Source organism: Genypterus blacodes, unplaced genomic scaffold, assembly GCF_046128005.1.
Source record: "Genypterus blacodes isolate CSIRO-AG114 ecotype Tasmania unplaced genomic scaffold, CSIRO-AGI_Gbla_v1 ptg000076l_1, whole genome shotgun sequence".
Taxonomy (NCBI): Eukaryota; Metazoa; Chordata; class Actinopteri; order Ophidiiformes; family Ophidiidae; genus Genypterus; species Genypterus blacodes.
Window position 1 is genome coordinate 4,980,802 of NW_027466885.1, and position 22,457 is coordinate 5,003,258.

Sequence of the window (22,457 nt, forward strand, 5' to 3'; positions counted from 1 at the left end):
GGGTCGCAGTGATACAAACTTCTCAGTCTAGCAACCTTTTCCTGTATTTGCACAGTGTATGCTAATAGAGATGTTGAATTCATACATTTCTAGTTTGTAATGCAATGATGTTTATTTTTGATGGTTAGGTTCGGATGTGACCGGAATGTAAAGAAGAACTCGACTCCCTGTGAAGAAAAAAATCTAATGTCACTTCATTACTTCTCATGCTAGCTACAAGTCATATCAGGCCATGTTAGAGAGGAATGTTTACACTGGACACAGCAAGTGAACGTATCGTGTCAGGAAGGGTGAATTGACTGAATTCAGTGAAAACGACACGAACAGTGAGTAAAGCGGCTATTTATGTCTCTGTGTGTTGATTTGCAGCCTAATATGGACCTGAAGTTCTTGTTTAGCTTAGTCATGGTGTGGGATTTCTGTCTTGCTCTGATACTCTTTGTCAAACTAACAGGTAAACAGAGATAGTTTTGTTGACTTTACAACCTCTCCACTAAAACAAACTTTACAACTTTGGCCATTTAACTATTAAACTCACTCTTGTTTACTATCTTCAGCTTGTTTGATGACACCGTCGCGTAAAGCAAGGCTGCTATACAAGATGTTTACCCCAAAACGGCTACATCTCTCGCGGGGGCATGCCTATGTTCCCTCAGCCCTATGTTCCCTCAACCCTATGTTCCCTCAGCCCTATGTTCCCACAGCCCTATGTTCCCTCAGCCCTATGTTCCCTCATTTCTAAGATTTTTTCAAAATTAGGCCCTATGTTCCCTCATTTCAAAGATTAGATAACCCTAACTCTAACCCTAACCCTAATTAGAAATGAGGGAACATAGGGCTGAGGGAACATAGGGCCTAATTTTGAAAGAAATCTTAGAAATGAGGGCACATAGGGCTGAGGGAACATAGGGCCTTATTAGAAATGAGGGAACATAGGGCTGAGGGAACATAGGGCCTAATTTTGAAACAAATCTTAGAAATGAGGGAACATAGGGCTGAGGGAACATAGGGCCCAATTTTGAAAAAAATCTTAGAAATGAGGAAACATAGGGCTGTGGGACCATTGGGCTGAGGGAACATAGGGCTGACCCCTCTCTCGCTAGCTAATGTTTAACTTTGAGTCGTAATCTTCAGACAACCTAGCACCTGCGGCCTTCTTATAGACGGATGGACCCGAATTAGAAAGTAACACAAAACGGGTAAAGCGGAGGGAAATTATGAAGTACAGTAATCAAGTGTAGCATTTTCTGCCCCCTGCTTACTTCAAGATGAAGCTAAACCTTGCAGATGTGTGAAGTGGCCTTTAAGTGAGTTGGTAATCCTGGTCCTCCTGTTCTTGGTTTGCTCATATTTTGTTCAAATGTCATTAAGGAAGGACAAGCTCCTACTGGACCCTGTAAGTGCATGTACTCACTGAGGACACAGTATGAACTCATTGTGCGCTTTATTTAGGAGGCTCTATTGGTATGGAAGTTCCGAGTCCAGCAGTGAAGCCGTTCTTATAAAAAAGGACCTTGAGGGCCAGTTTATAACGGCTCGGCCCAATCATTGCTGCAATATGGAACATCTGTCTGCAAGCAATACCTGCCCCAATCACTCATTAATCTCCTGTTTGTTTTAAATAGTGCTGCGCAGAGGTGGCCCGAAAGGTGCCAGCGGTTTTATGCTTTCATTAGCTGCCGGCGGTGTCGGCAGCGTGGAGGACATTTGAAGGTTGGCGTTCAGGTTCTTGCGATAATGATTAATAAGTTTGCTCCCCGCACGGAAGCAGATTTATGACATGGATATTTCTTCGTGAAGATTTCGAGGTAAGGAGCCTCTGCTTGTGACAGGGACGAGATCACACAGGAGCCGAGTTATTGACATGGTCCCTGTTGTCCTTATACAAATGCGCTCCTGTCGCAGGTCTTAGGCTTCCCACTTTAGTTGGTTGTCCCCAGAGGTGGCTGCTTTCCCACCAACTCCAGGTAGAGGACATTGTCGGGACGAGGCAGCTTATACATGTTAATGTTCCCTTTTTCCTATTCTCCTCCTGTGAGATTGATGGCTCAGCACTGGTTCTCATTGATCAATCAGACACAATCTGCGTCTTAAATGAACCCGGGCCAGGGGGATTGTGCATTCTTCCAGGGAAACTGCATCCCTGAGGGTATGACAGTGTGCCGCACCGGATCGATTGTTTTCAACTTATTTGTGTAAATACTTTGTAACCTTGCCAATTTATCATCTGTGATTCTTTGCCACCTAGTGAGAAAACTACAATACATCCTGCCAGTCAGCCGGCCCAGATTGTAATTTTCATCTTTGTGGTCAAGTCTGGCGAAGGATTACAGGAATGATGAGAATTAATTATGCATTTCATCAGAATGATGGATACCATACGTTCATCTCAAAGCCATATTTCCCCTGAGAAGAGCAAGCAGCCGGCTCACTCGCTCGCTCGCCCGCTTGTTTGCTCGCTCGCCCACCGAGTGAAACCGTTGAGAGACGCCGCGAATTCGCACTAGGGGAAGATGAAACTTTGCAGACACCAGATGAAAAACAGTGGCATTATCCTCTTGTTTACTACGGAATAAACAAACTCTGGTAAACACAGATAAGTTTCTCTTTTAGTCATTTTAAGTGTGAGGTAATTTTGTGAGAACAATAAAAGAAGTGCAGCAGATACTTACAACTCACATCTGAACTGTTATAAACACCTTCTGCCGTCCAAGCACCATCATTACCTTTATGAGGGCGACGCCGCGTTTTACGAGGCTGCACTTTGATACACCGGCTCTGTCCTCATCCTCTTGTTAGTAATTAAGGTTTATATTAGCAATAGTCTGTGTGTAATTGTGTACTCAAGCGGAATTAAGGTCATGCATTCCGGTTGTGTAATTTTCTGACACTGTTATTGACTTGGAATCTGCTTTGGCTGAGTGTTACTTGGAAGGAAGTTAGTAGAATTTGAGAGGCGTAAAGAAATTAACCACTAAAAAGTAGGAACAAAAGTGTTAACGAGACGCTCGTAATCCAACATCAACCCATAAAGAACCAAACATCCCATTTTCAAATTGGAATTTAGGACTTTTGAGAGTTTTCCATACAGATTTCCATCATAGGAGTCCAGCAGAAGTCCTCCATCCAACCTCTGCTGCTGCTTAATAGGTTTTCCAGCAGCATTTGACTGTCACTTATTGCTGCATCGCTTGTTTATTTCTAATTTATTCTATTAGTGTATCTGACAGGGAAGATGCAAGTTGATAACATTTCTGTAAATTGAACCGGCAAATGAGATAAATGCACTTCTTTATATACACACAAGCCTTAAAGAGAGAGTATCTGCTCTGTATACAAACATAAAGAACACAACGCACAAACAGGAAGCTGTTACGTTGTGTTTAGTTTCTCGGTCGCTCCAGGACGTTGGCAGGATTTATGTCGCTCACCATTTTGCAATTTCACACATCGGGTCAAAATGTTGCTTTAGGTGGCAGTTACTTTTGATATAAAATGTTTAATCCAACTCCACTGCACTTTCCTATTGTGACCCATTTTCGTTTGCTTTCAGCTGACAAATGCGTCGCCCCGGCGTGAAGGGAGGCAGACTGCAGGAGGAGGCGCTGATGTTTCCCATCTAAAAGAGAGAGAGATTCACCTCAGGGCGGTGGCGTCGTTGTCGTCCTTATTTGTCATAAGTGTCTGCCGTTTCCCACGGCTAAAGACAAAGGCCAACCGACGTATGAGCAACATGCATTTTTAATGTGACATCCTCATCAAATTCACCACAGCAGACTGAGCAGAATGCCAATGACGCTTTATTCCTCTTCCAATTACAGCAGGACGATACGACGAGATGATGAAAGCTGTGAAGGACACACATCTCCCTCCGACATGACGCAATCTGTCTGCTTCATTTCATGTCGGTCCTGAACTTGTCAACGGTGGCATCGCGTCAGGGGTAACGTTTAATTAGAGAACAAGTTGTTGTTTCAAGGAGATATTGAAAGACAATACAAGCAGCGTGACGGCGGCGGAATAGTCAACAAAAGACTTCGAAATGAACGCAACTATTACACGTTCTTGCAAATTCATATCTATCACGATCACAGCGGTTGTTTCCTGATACAAAAACAACAACAGGCCGCACGTTGACTTGACCGGGCTCACCTTTAATCGGGTTCCAAATATGCTGACCATCACCATCACCTCCCCCCCCAAATGTCACGGCAGACAGAAAGATCGCCGTTTCCTCTCCTGTTAGCCGCAGAGACGAGCCGAGCGGGAACGTAAATAATCTCCACTGTGCACTAAACCGTAGCTTTCATCTGCGATGTTCTCTCGCCGCAGTTTGGCCTCCACTCCATCATTATAATGAGGGAGGCTCAATTAGACAAGGTCTACAATGGGGGTTTTAAATGTCACAGTGCAGGTCCTGACATTTCCCTGTTTGATACGGAATCAGAATGGGAGTCATGGAGTTCACAGGGAGAACTAATCTCAATTTAGAAAATAACAAATCCCACCCTATCACAGGCTCCCAGGGAAGGCCCGGAACGCCGCTTTGGAGGCCATTTACACCGAACCGGGCAACTAGGCCGGGGTCGCTCCTCTCCAGGCGCTTCCAACCGCTGAATCTATTAGTATTGTTTAGGAAACGTAATTAGCCCTCAGAGGTTACCATGTTGGAATGTGTGTGTGTGTGTGTGTGTGTGTGTGTGTATGTGTGAGACTGGCCAACTAATTTTAACGGCCGAAGTTGGTATGAACGACGCAAACAAAGCCAGAAAGTGATGGAGATGATTTGCCGCAGTGGACAAACAGTAGCTTGAGTGATTTTGCAGGCCGGTGTCATGACCGTGTCAGGGCGCAGGAACAGCACACTCCCTCTGCTTGAATGTCAAAAAACAGACTGTCGCCGCCGTATAGCGAGCGCACTTGGAGATGAGTCGACCGGCCCGAGGTTCACATAAGCGGCCGGATTGTTTGGCAAAAAAACAACGAGGGGGGAAGAGAAGAAGAAGAGTGGTGGGGGTCCAAAAGATAGAAATCCATTTGTAAGTCCGGGCTGGGACTATTTGCATGGCGATGAAGGCCCCGAGTGTTCTGCAGGCGCTCAGATGAGGGCACAGACAATAGCGCCTGTGTTTGTTCTTCCCCGGGAAGTTTGACGAGGACAGAAAGAGGGGAGAGAAGAAGAAGGAAAGAAGGGTTGGGGGGGTTGGGGGGGGGGGGGGGTCGTCAGCAAGAAGGGATTACACATTGTGAGAAACACACGCCTTCACTTCTGCCATTGTCCAGGCACATTTGCTCTCCAGTACCAGGGGAGTCCAGTCAGGGCAGGTCGTGTGTGTCTGTTGTGTGTGCGTCTCCTCTCGGCTGTGGTCGGCGACAGGCAACTGGTGGTGGCGGGATCACGCAAACAGGTCGGTGTGGCTCTGCATCCTATTGCTATTTCATTAGAGAGGAACATAAATTTCAGTTTGTTCTGTGGAAGGAATGAAACCTGGAGTACAGTGGCGTCTAAATTAGTTCAGGGAGTGTGTGTGTGTGTGTGTGGCAGCAGGGAAACCCAAACCTCCGCTGCTTCCAGGACGCTGCAACATCTGCCGCAATCATTTATAACTGGAGATTCTCAAGAGTGTGTGTGCGAGCGCTTATGCCGACTCTCAAGACCTGTATTCGGTCGCGTTGTGCTGCCTGAAATAACAAACCGCTCGAACAACAAACGATCTTGTTGTTGTTGTTGTTGTTATAGTTAGAAGGATTTTAACATTTCAAAAACGCTAAAACTTTGTGTTTCAAAGTGAAGCACTAACTCAGATTGCCCACATAACTTCTGCAAGTTGTACTTTGTTGTTTGAGCAGCTTCGACGTTTGAGGTAACGGATGTAGAGGGGCTGGTTTCTATGGAAACCTTTCATTGTCCCGTGTGCTTCTCCCTCTTTGGAGGACCGCTTCACACTTTATGCTGATATCGAAATTCTTGCTGGTTGCTAACACAGAGGAGCCATTTTGCGGTCGACAGCTGGGCGTTATTAAAAACTCTGTGAGGCTATAAGGAGAACAAGGCACTTCAACTTAGCTCCAATCTAATAAAGTTTGAAAAATCAGTAATTGCAAAGTCAATATTTCACACCGAGGACGATACCAGAGAGGATTTCAAGGGAATAAAAACACATCCTCATTTGTTTGTCCCTCTCAGCTTCGTCCTTGTTGACAAGATTGACTGAAATCCGATCAATTTGAAACAAATATTTTAAAACATCGCAAAAAGGAAAACAGCAAATTAGACCAACATTTCTGTCTAAGCTACCGGAGCCTGGAGGCGTCAGGCAGTCAGGAGGCTTCACAGCTCCGGGGTCAGAGGTCACTGGAGGACATGCGCTTGTCAACAAGTAGCCCAAGTGTTCGATGTGAAATGTTTAGAGACACGTCTGATTACATCACTTAGTTCTCTGTAACATTCTCAAACAGCTGAGATGGCATTTGTTCATCTGCCCCCAAAATGATCTTTCCGCACATTTTGAAAGATTTAGTTGATATTCTCCATTTCCGTCAACAAATTCTTATCCAATATGTCAACTTCGCAGTGAAAATAGTTGGATTGCAACACAGGAAGTGGGGGATGTGTGTTGGCGGCGCACGCAGGGGTCAACGAATTCAGCGTCCAAAACGTTGAGTGGAAGAGTGAAAGGGTTTGATGGTTATTAAAAATGATGCTATGAAATGGACTGTTTGACAGCTTCCGTGACCTTTTGCCTGGATGGAGAATTTCAGACATCTGCTCGGCGGGGAATCACTCGTTCATTACTCGCGGCGCCGTTATTCAGGGGCGATAAACAGACACACACACAGAAACCCCGCTCGTCAATCGCTGGAGGAAAACCTTGACGAGGCCATTGAATGTTGCAAACGTGTAAAAACGAGCAGAGGAAGGAAACGCCCAGCCGCCGCGTTCCAGGCAATTCCATTTAAAAGCAGGGGAAAATAGAACAGAAGTTGATTTGAAACTTGCAAATGAAGTCTTTGCGTTTGGAGAAGATAATTGGCTGCAGTTCCGCAGAAATTCATTTTGATTTTATTTAGCGGCGTCAATTAACTTGCAGAGATGGAAACAGAAAAAGAAACAAATATCGATAAATGTCAGCAGTTAATGATTTTGAGGAGCGTGCGTAACAAAAATCACAAATTGCTTCAAACGAGTACATGGTGTCGGTGCCTCTGGGCTCGTTTGGGGGCTTCCTGATTTAGGAAATGTGCAGTATATGTCAGAGCTGCTGCTTTATGGAGCCGAACGGTAAACAACAAGTCCCATGATCTGCTCCCAAATGACCAATTAAGGACATTTTGTGGCGGTGGGGTGAGTTTAAAGAAGCGGAGACTCACCAGATGGATTCTCCGCGGCTTCCTAATCCGTTGTCGTTAGTTAAAGCTAATACTATATTTAGTCCCGGTGTTGCATCTTCAGCATTTGACACTTTTCCCCTCCTGTAGTGTCAGTGAGTTGAAGCGTAATTGAGTCACGAGTCTCGCCGCACGTTTAAGAGTGTCGTCCGCAATGTCAAGCGGCGCCTGCTCCGGCCGGGATCGTTGCGTTCTAACGTTTGCATCGGCACATTAGCCACGTTTGAAAAGCACCCCGAGATCATTTCTACAACAGCGCATGCCTTTTATTAGGTAGAACGCGTCGCCGTGTAGGAAAATAATGTGACGGTCTCAGCGCATCTGGTGCTCAACATTGTGAGACTGCGTTGTCATCCTGTCATGTGGCAGAGTGGAGTGTGTGTGTGTGTGTACAGGCTGCAGGAGGTCTGCTGGAAATGGGAGGAAGGCCTATTAGAGGTAATGAATGGCTGTCAACCACAGGGCACTCTGCATGTGCTGCACGTCACTGAGCAACCAGAGCTTCTTTATGAAGGAGGAAATTGACCACCGAGTGCAACTGTGTTTTGTTGTATTTTTAGCTTTGGTGTGTTTATTGTTTGGGTGGCAGAAACACCTGGAAGTGATTTGCGGAGGCCTTGGGAAGTCTCGCCGCCGCGGTTGCAAACTGAAATCGTGATGACAAGATGACCATTAACACAGCTGTCACATCTGGACAACAACCCATCGCTGTTTACTGAACCGGGACGTCGCCATTATTTTGCCTGGAATTTCATTATTTCCTTCTATTGGCCCCCGTCTTGTTAATTGGCACCTGAACATCTGTTGACCTGCACACTTTTCCTGATCCGGAAGATTCTTCGTCAGCAGCCGAGCGGTTGCTGGGAGTGGGGGGGGTGACGTCGCCGCGGTGCTGTTGTCTGGTTTCAGCCGGCGGCGTTTGAGTTTTCGATGTGTGCTTAGCGACGACTATAAAAGAACAGAACGGCTCACGATTCACTGGCCACTAATTGAAATGTCACTCCGCCGCACTCGGAGATATGAATACGTTTTGTGGAGACGCGCGTGAGCTCAATCCCATTCGCCATCGAAACAAACCTGGCATTGGTAATTGATTCCTACCAGCTCATTACAAATGGGTTCTGACAGCTAATTCACTTTTACAACATTAAACATGAAGATTATTAGCCGTTAAGTATTAATACTGTAATCATTAGAAATGCTGATTTAACTTCTCTTTAACTTCAATTTCCGCGGGGTCAGCAATGCGAAAGATGTCACCGCTGGAGTTCCTGCATCCGTGCGGCGGCGGAGTAAACAATGTGTTACGACGCCGTCAAAGTATCAGAAAACTTCACGAACTATGTTGAAATAACATGACATCCTCTGCTCCTCTGAGTGTGTGTGCGTGTGTGCTGGTTACCCTGGAGACGAGGAGAAAAGTCTTAATGGTTATATTTGTGTGCATTTCATTGTGATGCCAAACAAACGTATGCTTCAGATGTGGAAAATACTGAATTATTCCAACATTTCTGAGTATTTGAATGTAATGTAAGAGCCGTCGGCAAAAATGATCCATCTCAAACATTAACATTTTAACATAAAAGTCTAAATTGACCAGAAAACAGCTGGAGCTTGAGCCAAATGTGAGGCTTCTCTTAAAGGAATTTCATTATAATTATTAGCCTATTTTTTCTGATACAGTTCAGCCTGTCAACTTATTACTTTGATGTTTTGAGTTATTTTCAGATGTTCATTCAACCACTCAAAAGCCTTATAAAGAAAGGTGTCTCCGGTCCACTTCCTGTCTATTGACAGTAATGGATTTGTGGTTGAGTCCTGGAGTCCCCTGGTCACCCATGGTAACCTGTGGATGGCAAATCTACTCTCTGTCTGACATGTTTGCACAAGGTGGATCATTACAGTTGCTGTGGTGTGTGAAATAAAAAAAATGTTGCTCAACCACAACACGGTTAAGTAAAAGGAACGACTGAATTTGCTGAAATTTGGTGTGTTTTGTGTGATATTGTGTGGCTGCAGCGACACTATCGACTGACGTCTAATTCAATGTTTTGCCTGACTTTCCTCGTCCTTTCTCTCTTGACCCTTATCGCGATGCACAATGTAATTGCCGCATCGATTGTGCTCATAGTTTGTCAGAGGCATGTGTCTCCGTTTTCCATGTCTGGGTGGACATTGATCAAATTAGCAGTCTTCATTAGTCAGCTGCAGAGTGCAGTGTCATGCCGAAGGAATGACGCTCTGGCTCTGCAAACACAATGCAGGCCCTTGTGTGAATTTAAAACAGAGGCTTGTTTTTAACTGCCCATGCAGGATCGCAGGATGCAAGGAATGAGCGAGCGATAGCAGACAAAGGCTTATCTTGTAAAACGCAGCTCTCCTCTGGCTGCCTTTTTTGAATTTGTTATACAGTGCGTTGGAGTCGTTATCTATTGTACTGAAAGCCTGATTTGACTGAAAACGAAGTGCTTATTCAGACAAAGAGAGAATCATGTCATCATAGACTGAACAATGGGGCTGAATAATCCATAATAATCCTGGTGTTTGCCGCGGACAGCGTGGAAAACCATGACGTTAGTGTAAGTGGTGTTGACTCCAAACACAAATGTGAGACTCGAATAAACCTCCAGCTCAGCTCAGCAAACCAAAGACCGCTCAGTGAGCTCATACCTCCGGCAAGGCCGAGCAGTCCTCCAATAATGTCTCTTGATTCAGCCATGTTTGGTTCCCAAAGTTGACAATATATGACTGTTATAGCGCCACCATCAGGTCGATTTACACGTCTTTTAAAGTTTTTTTACATCATCAGCAAGTGCTTGAGTCTCGCAAAGCAGTGACTTGGTCTCATCGCTGGTTCTTCTATACATTTCATATACTTGCAGACGTGTCATATACGTCCTTTTGAGATCTTAATCTCTAATAAAATACTTAATTCTGAATGTCATTACGCAACTTTTTCCTAGAATCCATGCAGAGCTTTGCGTAATGAAACACTTTGTAAATAATGGAAGGTTTTGTAGTAGTCGGGTTTAAATCCCTGCCGTATTGTGCGATGGCTGCGTGCCGTTCTTGCCTCAGCGCTGATGAAACTGTTAACTTTTATTTCAGAGACATGAGCACGCATAGAAACCACATAATGAGAAGATGGGATGCGGCGCTGCCAATGTCTTGAATTACTGCGCAGTTGAATGAAGGAATGGTTTTACTGCACCGGTGACACCTCTGTTACCTGCTCGCCAAACCATGGGAAGAGGGGAGGAAATGCAAAGGAGGACTTTGAAAATGAGCACGCCCAGCGTTTTGGCCGTGGTCACTGTGTTTTCTATGATTCCCGGTGGCGTGCTGAGCGATATTAGAGGGGCTCAGGGTCTGGAAGCCCAACAACTGGCCCAGGGGTCCACTCATCTGCCACGCCGCCTGAAGAGAGGATGGATCTGGAAGCAGCTGTTCGTCCCGGAGGAGGACCCCACTCCTCGTGTTATTGGCCAGGTACTCCACGTTAAACATCCTGTGTCCTTCACGGCCTCCATCGCTTTACCCCCTTTTGAAAAACAACACAAATTCTCTCTCTTTTTGTCTCGACAGCTCAAATCTGACTACGACCGGGGCGAGTTTTCCATCAAGTACATCTTATCTGGGGAGGGCGCCGGGGACGTGTTTGAGATAGACGAATATTCAGGCGAGATCCGGACTCTGCAGAAGCTCGACCGGGAGGAAAAGGCCTTCTACGTCCTGCAAGCTCAGGCCATCAACAGGAGGTCCAACGAACCCGTGGAGCCCCAGTCAGAGTTCATCATCAAGGTGCAGGACATCAATGACAACGTCCCGCAGTTCCAGAATGAACCGTATGTGTCCAGCATACCCGAGATGTGTCCCACTGGTAGGTCCGGGGAGAAGAAAGCCAAGGGGGGAAAGTGTTTATTTACAAGAATGGAGGAGGACGTGGCCGCACAAACCACACTGCTTAGACGCCCTGCAGCAGGATAACCTCTTTATTCAAACACTGACATTATTAAAGTGATAAAGCATGTAAATATTGCAGCGAAGAGAGGACGATCGTTTCCGTAGCTACCACACTGATGAACCAACTTGGAGTCTAAATCGAAATTTAATACAATAGAAAGTAAATAGAAGTTTGAGAAGACATTCTTCTTGTTCAATGTAATTTTTAGTCTGGAGTCTAGGAAAAATACAAAAGCTGCCACCTACTGGGTTAGAGGAGCAAATCGTCCTCATGCGTCATTAAAAGTCGCAATAAAAGTTGAAGAAAAGGAAATAAACTCTGGAATGTTGGATTTTTATAAAACTAGAACAATTGAGCATTATCTCTTCAAAGATCCAAATCTGTATTCATGATCCCTGTGGTAAAATTGATCCCAAAAACATTAGAAACACTTTAGTGGCTTTGCTGCTGCATTTCAAGGACACACTTAAGCTAAATACTGAATAGAGAAAATGCACACTGCCGCCTGTCATCTGTCCTCCTCCAGGAAGTTAAAAGTATTGGATTTGGTATCACTGCTTGGATGCCTTTATGGATACATTTCTTAAATAATGTTATTATAACCCCTGCCCTCTTATACCACATACATTACCATTTCAATTTATATGCAATCTGCTTTTGCAGCATAATATCTTCCCCCTCGTAATAAATCATAATGCGTTTGACTTGGGGGAGAGAGAAAAAAGAGAGTGAGAAGCGAAGGTTGGAGTGCAGGGGGCTGCGAATAAGAAACGCTGCGGTAAATGCCTGATGGGGGGAGGAGAGAGACATGGAGGCAAAGAGAAGGATGTGGTCAGTGGAGATGAGAGAGAGAGGGGAGGAGGAGGAAGAGGACAAGGGAGGACGAGGGGCAGGTGGGTGGCGAGAGAGATGTCACTATATGGCTGGGGAGGTTGTCACGCACACCTGCACAGCCGCGGTGAGTTGTGAAAGGCTGCCGCTACGCCTCCTGCACCCCTCACACCCCCCCAACCCTCGTCAACAACATACTCTAACCCTGCCGCCTCCTCCTCCTCCTCTTCCTCCATTTCCACCGCTCCCCTCTGAGCCAGACAGATAGACCCTGCGGGACTGTGGCATAATCACTTTATTTCCCCCTCTGTCGCGCGGAGCTGCTGCTTGCGCTCACTGCCCGACTCTGCTGCCCCACAGGGACCACGGTGGCCCAGGTGACAGCCACAGATGCTGATGATCCCATGTTCGGAAACAACGCCAAGCTCATCTACTCCATCCTGCAGGGGGAGCCGTACTTCTCCGTGGAGCCAAAGACAGGTAATGCCAGTGACAGTCCTGTCTGCCCTGAGGGGGGTCACCAGAGCGGACTGGAGACAGGAGACCTCACTGATATCATCATTATACTGCTTTGTAATCATGACGACACACCCCTTGATCTAGCACTGCGGTGCACGCTGAGTGACGACAGACCAAAAAAGAGGCCTCAAATCTTGCCCCGTCTCTCTCTGCCAGCTGAAACAGGCCTGAGCTGGCAAACACAGGCGGCTTTACTGGCCGACCTTGTGCTTTGTGGGTGTGTAGGTGGTGATTTCAAATATGTCTTGTGGAAGTAAGGGACCGACCAAATACTTGTTAGTTCACGACCGATGGGTTTGTCTTACTGGATGCATTTCTGGAGGTGTCAATCACCATTTTTGCAGCAACACAGACTCCCCACTATACCACACTGTAGAAATGAAGGGGAAACATGAATGCGTTGTTCTCTGCTGCCAACTACTCAGCTGGCAAACTGAGTAATTTCAACAAATCATCTCTGTGTTGTCATCTGAAGTGCACGCTACTCCAGCACACAGTGGTCCTATCCATTTGCGTCTCTCTCTCTGCTCCCCTCTCAGGTATCATTGTAACATCGTGGCCCAACATGGACCGCGAGGCCCGAGACGAGTACCTGGTGGTGGTGCAGGTGAAGGACATGCTCGGCCTGAGCGGCGGTTACTCCTCCTCCACCACCGTCACCGTCAGCCTGACCGACGTCAACGACAACGGGCCTGTATTCCAGCACCGTGAGTCTGCCGCCACGCCTGCACGGGAAGCACAAAGCGTTGCTGCAGATGTTTAATATTGCAGCTAAGAGGTATTAGTTTCGTCTGTATACATCTCGCTTTTCAGCCAGCAGCCCGAATTAAAAGGACTCAGTGGGAGAAAGAGAGGGAGGGGGGAAGCGATGGGCACATGCTAGTTTGTGTCCTCGCCTGTGTTTGTGTGTGTGTGTTGGCCACTGGATGAATTTAATCATTCACACATGAAAGGACGTTTGTCATGACCTTTGGAAACAAAGCCAGGCCTCTCAGCGATAAACCTCACCGAATTAATGCTCAGGGAAGAAATCAATTCTGTGAAAAACGAAGCAGCGAGGGGTTGTACTTTTAACTTTCAATGTCATGCTTGTGTTACTGTATCTGGTGAATGGATCCACTCCAGCACTGGGGCCTTGTAAATATGTTTAGTCTCCGAAATTGCAAAAAAATGTCTTTCCAGGAGCGCTTGTTCGCCCGTTGAGGTCCTCCCATGTGTGGTCGTCCCGCTACAAGACACAATCACGTCCCTTCATCTTCTTATTAGAGTTCGTCCAGGATTAAGCGGAGACGCCACAACTTATCTTTGACTTACACAAATTGACCGTCTGCCGCAATCTTATACGCTCTTATCCTCTAACACATTATCAGCCTCTCTATTGACGTTCTCTACACAGCTTTACTGACAAGGTTTAACGGCGCGCGTGTGTAAACGCTCCTCTTCCCTCACAGACTTGTACGTCTTCTCCGTCCCCGAGAACGCGGCGTTGGGCACCACGGTGGGCAGGATCATGGCGGATGATGGGGACATCGGCATCAACGCCAAAATGAAGTACAAGCTGGAGGACGACCTGGAGGAGAGCTCCACTTTCACCATCCAGAGAGACCCAGTGACACAGGAGGGGGTGATTGTTCTAGTCAAGGTGAAGTCACACTCCTGCTGTATGTGTCCATGACAACAATATTCATGTTTTGTTTTGTCTTTGAGGGGAGCTTCTAATACTTTTAGTACTAATTCTTCTTCTTTGACAGGTAATTGTTCTTCTTACTTTAGTTCTAGACGCAGTTTGCTTCTTGTTGGCGCAGGATTGTAATTTAGAGAGTTGATGATAACAATCATTACAGACCCTAAATCATTAAGGGAACTCAGTAATTGTTTGCATGCTGTTTTCTTATTACTAGCATCACAATGCTAATTGAAAACACAGTATTATTTAAGTGCACTCTCACAGCTGGTGGCTTATTGACAATGACTAAACAAGTTTTAATAGTCCAGAGTGGCGTCCGGCTCTCATCATAGCGTATCTGAAAAGCTATTTGCACAAATTGATCTTACTTGGCATTTCGACCTGTTTAATGATGATGAACATGCTGCAATTATGACGGGCATCACAGCCATGACCTTCATTTCACGCCTCGCACCTTCTCCTTCCCCCCTCAGCCGCTGGACTACGAGAGCAAGAGACGCTTCGTGATGGCGGCGGAGGCCGTCAACGTTCACATCGACACCCGCTTCCTGAGTTTCCACGACTTCACCGACAGGACCACGGTCAAGATCGTGGTGGAGGACGTGGACGAGCCGCCCGTCTTCCTCGCCCGGCTGTACGAGTGGAAAGTCCCGGAGAACGCGGCGGTTGGGACGGTGGTGGGCACCGTGAGCGCCAGAGACACCGACACAGTCAACAGCCCCGTCAGGTAATATGACCTCTGTGTGCAGTCAGCGGGAAGAATGGCACATGTCAAAGCAACTGCCAGTATGATAATGACGAAGCAGAGCCCAGGCTGGCGGGGGCGGAACGTTCTAGACAGGCTGCCCGAGACGCGTTCCTCCACGGGGTGAAAAATCATTCCATTTCAAATAGTGTTGCTGGCTCGCTGCATCCATTTTTACCCTTGATCTCTGGATACACCCGTACACGCTCATATTTATCTCATATTACTTTAGAAGGAAATGAGCCCTGCTGAATAAATCATGATGATTTTTTTTTGTACCTCACAGGCTTTTCTATCTATTGCGGCCGTATTATCACAAAGCGACGTGGCCGCGACGCAGGAATGTAATAAAGCAACCGCACGAGGTGGCATATGGAAGTGAGATTTGCAGTCATTTGCAAGTGTGGCACGTTGCAGAGGAGACAGCGGCGCCACTCGTGCCTGTAGTCCATCTCTGCAGAGCTTAAGAGTGGCAGCTGCTGCACATCATCCGCCGCCTGACTTCTATTACTGGCCCTTTGGAGACGACGGCTTGTTGATTGTTAAATTCAATCCTCACGTCCGAGTTGTTTCCACAGTTGGAGCGAGTGTGATTTAGTTTGCTGGGGTCAAATTGGTCTACTTACCAAAGTATTGGCTGGCAGATATGATTCATTACAGGTCTGTTTTCATTCCTGTGCCCCCTGAATCACTACGGTGTAATAATCACCTTCATTAATGGTTGCTAAGGGGACTCTAGTGTGACTAACTTGTGCAATGATGCAAATATTTCCTTCATGAACATTCCTGCTTTAGCCTGAACCTGATAAATAGCTGTTTTCGGTATTACTCGACAAGGCAAACTTAACTTCTGGGTCCTTACTCATCATGTACAATCACACAATAACACATTTACGTCTTTTGTCACTACAATTGTCCATCCCCGCAACATAACATAAGACTTTGCTTTGTTCCTTCAGAGTATGAAAAGTCTCAATAGTATCAGTGTTTCTTCACTTTTCCAAATCAGAATTACACTCAATTTTTAAAAACTAGAATGACAACAAAACAAATTATGTTTATCCCGTGACGTGCGTGATGTTTTTGTCCCCACGGCGGCGTTTCTCACCGTAGGATTTTGAGCTTGTGTGTCGTCTCTTTGTTGGATATCTGTCAGCAAACAACAACAAAAAAACTTTGCGTAATTTATCTCCCCGTGTTATCGCTCCGCTGTGTTCGCTCAGGAAAACAACCTTGCTTTGCTAAATGTGTGTGTCTGTGATATTTCTTGCAGATATTCAATTGACAAAAGCAGCGATGCAACAAAAGCATTTAAAATAGACTCAAACAATGGAACCGTGACCGTTGCGAAACCTCTGGACCGCGAGACTTGGAACTGGCACAACCTGACTGTTGTCGCCAAGGAAACAAGTAAGGCAAATTTCCTGTCCTATGTAATCACATCTTTTTCACACGTTTACAGATCACAGAAACATCTAATTCCCATGAAAGGGTGTCATTTGTGTTTAGTTTGGACCCTGGAGGACCCAAACAATCCCTGGGAAAGGTTCCATTGTGGTTTGAAAATGAGCCAAACTAGTTCTAATGATCAGGTGTAAACCCTAGCCTGGCCCCGCGAGGATGCAGACATGAGTCAGTGTTTAAATTTGATCTCTTCCCCCAGATGACTGAAGCGATTCTTCACACGCTGCCACCTGTTTGCTCTATTTTACATTACGTGCAGCTATTAGCCAGGATGATTTCGGAAAGGTCAACCATGCTGACCGGCCCCAAAGCTGAACTTGAGAATCCGGGCGGCGTAGCGCTCCCTGTAAAAAGAACAAAAGCTGTTTTTTCTGCCATAGTGTGTGATTCAAGCAGATGTGAGCAAGGGAGGCATTTATCAGTCCTAAAGCATTACCTGGACAGAGCTTTAACGCTGATGATACATGCACCCGGTGGACTCCAACAAATGTCTATCTTCACTACCCCAGCGCAGAACCATTTATCCTCCTCTGTGGCGGCGTTCATCAAAGTGCTGGACATAAACGACAACGTGCCAAGGCTCGCCAGAGATTACCAGCCATATATCTGCGAGGGGACACAGGCGGGAGAGGTGTGTGTGTGTGTGTGTGTGTGTGTTTGATGTGATGGGATTGGATGGGATGCATTGATGGATGATAACACTTCTAATATTGTGTTTTTATCAAAGCAGTCGTGTGATGCAGTGCGTCTTTCTAAAGCTAAAACGACTCAAAGTGAAATGTGTGACTGTTCAACATGTGTGGGTTTATGTACAGGCCACCTTCTTTGTCAAAGACGCTGCATTTGATGTGTGCGTGTGTGTGTGTATTGCGATCTTCTGACGCTGTAATACGTCTCCGTGTTTTTCCAGCTTGTTCAGATGCTCAACGCTGTAGATCCCGACGAGCCGGCAGAGGGACACCACTTCTACTTCTCCATGGTGCCTGACAAGCACATCAATCCCAACTTCACCATCAGAGATAATCAAGGTTACATTCAAGTAGATGATGAAGGCACACACACACACACACACAATCACACACTGGCACACACAGGCTGTCTTTGTTCTGTGTGTTTACCTACTGTATCCTCCAGTGATCGTATCCTATGTCAGCCCATACCAGCAGCTTTGTGCCTGCGCGCACATCAAAGCTGAGTTAATGCTGCAACATCAATAGGAGGCAAGAGCATGATTGATCACACGCGTTTGCTGTGCTTAAAGGGACAATACGCCTTAAAAATAGCATTCAGATTCAGATTTCTATACTGTTGCAGGGCTAGGTTTTTATATTGGGAATTTGAATATGTCACAACTTGTCATCCGGAGACACATCCTGGATGAATCTCTCCCGTCGACAGTGACTGATATCACGGCGCTTTGACAGCAAGTCACAGAGATGTTTGGGGGGGGATATGGGCTTATTTTCAAGTCCATAGCTGGAAAGTTGTGCATCCACACAAGCTCATTTGGCTGCAACTCCTCAAATGGATTTTTGAAAAGACGGGAATCAGGTTTATTGGCAAGTCAAAGAAACACAAATGCTTCTGGAGAGGCCAAAATCTTCAGTGCTGCATAATGGAGATTCTGTTTTGTATTTTTTGGCTGAAGCATAACCAGCCAATCATTGTCCCCTAGTCCCTTCAAAATTATGACACGCTCAGATCGAAACTAATACAAAGAGCTAAATTGAAGTTGATGGAGCCGTGACTGTTCCCTGTCCAAGCTGTTGCTCTGTCTGTCCCACAACAGACAACACAGCCAGCGTGGTGGCGCGCAGGAGCACCTTCACCCGCAAGGACCGGACCCAGTACCTGCTGCCTGTGGTGGTGACGGACAGCGGTTCGCCGGCGCTCTCCAGCACCAGCACGTTGACCATCAGCGTGTGCAGCTGCGAGCCGGCCGGCCACTGTCCCAGTGGAGGGGTCCAGGCGTTGGCCTTGACTATGGGGGTCAGCCTGCAAACGCTGCTGGGCCTGGTGATCTGCCTGGCTACAATCACAGGTAAACACGGCTTGAGCTAGACTTAGTATCGCAATTAGTTTTATACTGTAGGATCTGAACCTTTTGTGGGTAAATTATCACAGGAAATGATTTGTCTTTCAGGAATTAACCCTTATAGACCCACATGATCCTGGACAGAACCACATAATTCATCCAAATGCCAAGTTATGAACCTTGAATCTACCTATCAAACATAAAGAAATGGGCGATTCCTTCTCAGGTTGTGTGTTCTTTAGGAATTAAAGCCCTCGTCTCATTTGGATATACAGTATTTACATTTTTAAACATCTTGGGTGACTTTAAGGGTTGAAAAAAAATGGGACTGAAGTGTGATCCAGGTTATTTAAGTCCTATTTAAGTATTGATTGACTAACATTTCTTATCTCCGCATGAACAAAGGTGATCGATGGGCCAAATCTCCAGATAAAGCCTTGAATAATCTCCGGACAGAAGCAATAAAACGAGTCGTAATCTCATTGGTGTTTGGTTGTAAATGAGTTGTTCTCTTCCAGCGGATCTGTTGTGTTAGTGAGCTACAGCAGATCCACCTCACATCGTCTCGTCCAAGTAGGTACTGTACGTGTGTGTGATAACCAGCAGGATTCTCATTAACAAACTCCGCTCTGGTTTTCTCCGAGGCCCCCCCCCGTTTTTTTTAAAACTCACCAGCGTGCCTCTAACACACACTTTTAAAATGCTGAGCGCTTGCAGAGCAATGATGTCAGGTAATGAGCATATTGGTTGCAATACATCAGTAGCAATGCCACCCTGGGACATTGATGGGTTTGCATAGTGAAGAGCTTTATTATGACCTCGGCTGCTTTGTGTCGTCCCCGCGCCCATCACATGAAAGATTAATGACAATACCTGCTATGCTAACACTGTCAGAGCAGCAGAATACAGCAGAAAACAAGCTGGAATATAAAGGCTTTTACATCGCTGTTTAGCATTCTGCACAACATCAGGCCAATAAATCATTCTTCTATGTGTGAGCTGAAATTAAAATAGGATCATTTACAGCCTAATTTGCGCTTGTTTTCATGTTTTCTTTTCGTTGCATCCAATCAAAACTGTCTGGCAACCACACTTAGACAGTCAAAGTGTGTGTGCACCATCAGACGCTCCCATGTTAAGCTCACGGCCCTGGTGTTTAACTGTGATGATCCCCCCCTGCTGTGTTGTGTCTGCAGTGCTGTCTGTTCTCCTACTGATGGTGAGGAGGCACCGGCGGAAGAAGCAGCAGCAGGAGGCGCTGGAGGTGACGGAGCTGGAGCTTCCCGACAGGGTGTCGCAGAAGGTGCTGCGCTACGGCGAGCCGGGGTGCCGGGGGGCGGGCCTGGATTTCGGCCAGCCCGTCCCCCTGCGATCCCACCCCCGCAGGAGAGAGAGGAGGCTGCGGAGGGAGGACGTCGCCGCCAGCATACGCATGTCCCTCCGACAGTCGCACCACATCGACCCCGACGACGACGTCTTCCGCCAGTTCATCCTGGACAGGCTGGAAGAGGCCGATCAGGATCCATACGTGCCCCCGTTCGATTGCTTGAGAACCTACGCGTACGAGGGCTCGGGGTCCGCCACGGGGTCCCTGAGCTCGCTGGAGTCGTTCACGTTGGAGGCCGAAGCCGAGCAGCCCAACAACAAACCCAAACCCTACTTAGTCAGACTGTCGCCGTGGTACGGGGGAGCAGGCGAGGACACCTTCTTCTGAACAGCTGCCACCTTTGGTTAATCAATCAGTTCAGTGCTTTTCCAGTAATCACAACAAATGATTATTATTATATGACATCTGCTCCAACACACTTCTGTTTCGAGGGGCAATGAATAGGGAACGAGCTCTCCTCTCCTCTCCCGCCAAATTAACAGCGAACCCAAGATTAAAACTTTAGACGTGGTCATACCGCCCAAAAGAGCCATGGCGCACAGTTTGAGAAACTCTGCTGTAAACTCCTGACAGATTCTTGTTCTCAACGTGCATTTGGAATGATTTGCATCTCCTCCTTTAATAGAAAGTTTCTGTACAGCAATGAAGTACGATACCTCATGTCATAATTCATCAACAGGGAGAACTCTTGATCTTTTTCTCCGCATATAGGATCAGTTAAACATTATGTAATACAGCAACAAGACAGGTGACCGTACACAACTCAGACTTTCTTAACTTCCTCTAAAACTCTCACTTGTTTTCATCATCGCTCCGTCCTCCTACGCCTCCTCTCCCCGTCGCTGAGAGAAGCGAGTTCACACACCGCAGCTGGAGTCAGAAGGGTTTTTTTCTCTCTCTTTGACAGATGTTTGAAAAGGCACAAACCAAAATAACGGCGTATCAAAAGCAGCTCGACCTCACACCTGGAACGCACCCCCGGATGCTGAACACAAATGCATAGCAAGGCGGCGTGTGGGTGTGGAGTGTGTGTGTGGAAACAATGTGAGGTATTCTTACGCATAATGCAGTGTGGCAGTATAACGCTGACTGTATAATACACCTTACTGACCTGTGACGGCATGTGACACTAGCATATTTACAAGAGAAGATCCATACATTCTCATCACATTACCTATTGGGTCGTAATGGTTACATGTGTACTGATTTCCATTATGATTATAATGATAATAATGTATATTTCCCATGGATATGTCTATGATGACTTATTTTTCTAAGAATTGTACCGTTTTCTAATTAGCCTTGTGTATCTATTAAATCATGATTTAACATATATATATATATATATGTGCTGTGTCATGTGTGACTTCCTTCCTTGCTTTGTTTTGATGAGCCAAAGAGTGTTTAGACTCAACGAAAAGCAGCGGAATGCAGCAAAACTTCAACAAAGTGGAGATTTAGAGTGAAAAGTTAGCTGGGCATTGATAGGAAACGTATTAAGGGAAGGAAACTGTAGAGAAGTAGAACAGCTGGAAGGGACGTGTAGAAAGAGTGGATATACACACACACACACAAAGCCGACGCCTTCTTCTACGTCCTCTGTAGCATTATTGGTAAATGTATATTGTTTGCAGTTGGATGTGTGGGCGGTTGCTCACAGGGTGACTGGAGGTAATCGCACGGCGAACTTAAGGTCCGGCCTCTCCTCACCTTCTCGTCAACTAATTGGGCTGTTTGCTGTCTGCGAAGGTCAGCGTTTGTACTACAGAGAATACACTTCTCCCCGCAAAAATAACAGAATTTCACACGCCGACCCCTTTTGCTACGTGGTTGGAATGCGACGACTTCGATGGCTGGAACATTCTAATTGCCAAAGTCTTTTCTAGGGCGCTCGGTGAGACAATTCCGACACGTCTCTTCTCGACGCTTCCGCCGTTGGAAACAATCTATCACGCCGGAGCTCTTTAGACTAAATCACTGTCGCAACAATGATGTCTGGGAGTCGCGGGTGTTCACCAAAAGTGCCTTTTTAAATTCCTTTCAAATGGATCTCGACAGTCCAACATGTGGGCTATTGGATGTGCCGCTATAATTCGCTTTTCAACAGTACCTTAATGTCAAAAGTCATTCAGCTCCTGGTGTCATTTAACCTTCTGGATTTCTGTCATTACCTGTGGTGAATATCACGGGTAATTTAACCTAACAGCCCTTTTCTTTGTGTAATTATATCCATTACAGCTGTGTGAAGGATTTCGCTCCGTCAACTGTCTCTGTCCTCTGCTCGCCGCCACGCGTTATAGATTCCACTCCTCCTTTCAACCCCGGCGCCGCAGTCATCACACAGCACCACAATGCTCACCAGAGGGTCTTTTGGAGGGGGGGGCTGTCATTTGGCAGCAGACAGCGGGTCTGATTGAAAAGATGCCTGAAAGGATT

The 22,457-nt window shown here is 46.3% G+C and overlaps 1 protein-coding gene across 1 annotated transcript; it reads left to right on the forward strand.

Annotated features, from left to right (window-relative positions):
- The first annotated feature begins 5,311 nt into the window (after positions 1-5,311).
- Positions 5,312-21,304, forward strand: cdh19 (cadherin 19, type 2). Its single transcript, XM_076158167.1, has 12 exons — positions 5,312-5,408; positions 10,498-10,878; positions 10,975-11,269; positions 12,545-12,664; positions 13,243-13,410; positions 14,155-14,345; positions 14,864-15,117; positions 16,409-16,545; positions 17,109-17,230; positions 17,510-17,627; positions 18,389-18,640; positions 19,831-21,304. The coding sequence occupies exons 2-12, from the start codon at positions 10,633-10,635 to the stop codon at positions 20,346-20,348; spliced, it is 2,421 nt and encodes an 806-aa protein (XP_076014282.1). The 5' UTR covers positions 5,312-5,408; positions 10,498-10,632; the 3' UTR covers positions 20,349-21,304.
- The last annotated feature ends 1,153 nt before the right edge of the window (positions 21,305-22,457 follow it).

What these genes read in the sequence shown, in the direction of transcription:
- cdh19 (XM_076158167.1), top strand. Translation starts at nt 10,633, where the DNA reads ATGGGAAGAGGGGAGGAAATGCAAAGGAGGACTTTGAAAATGAGCACG. An exon ending in CTCCTCGTGTTATTGGCCAG is followed by an intron (nt 10,879 to 10,974) that starts GTACTCCACGTT and finishes TTGTCTCGACAG; the next exon opens with CTCAAATCTGACTACGACCG. An exon ending in CTCCGTGGAGCCAAAGACAG is followed by an intron (nt 12,665 to 13,242) that starts GTAATGCCAGTG and finishes CTCCCCTCTCAG; the next exon opens with GTATCATTGTAACATCGTGG.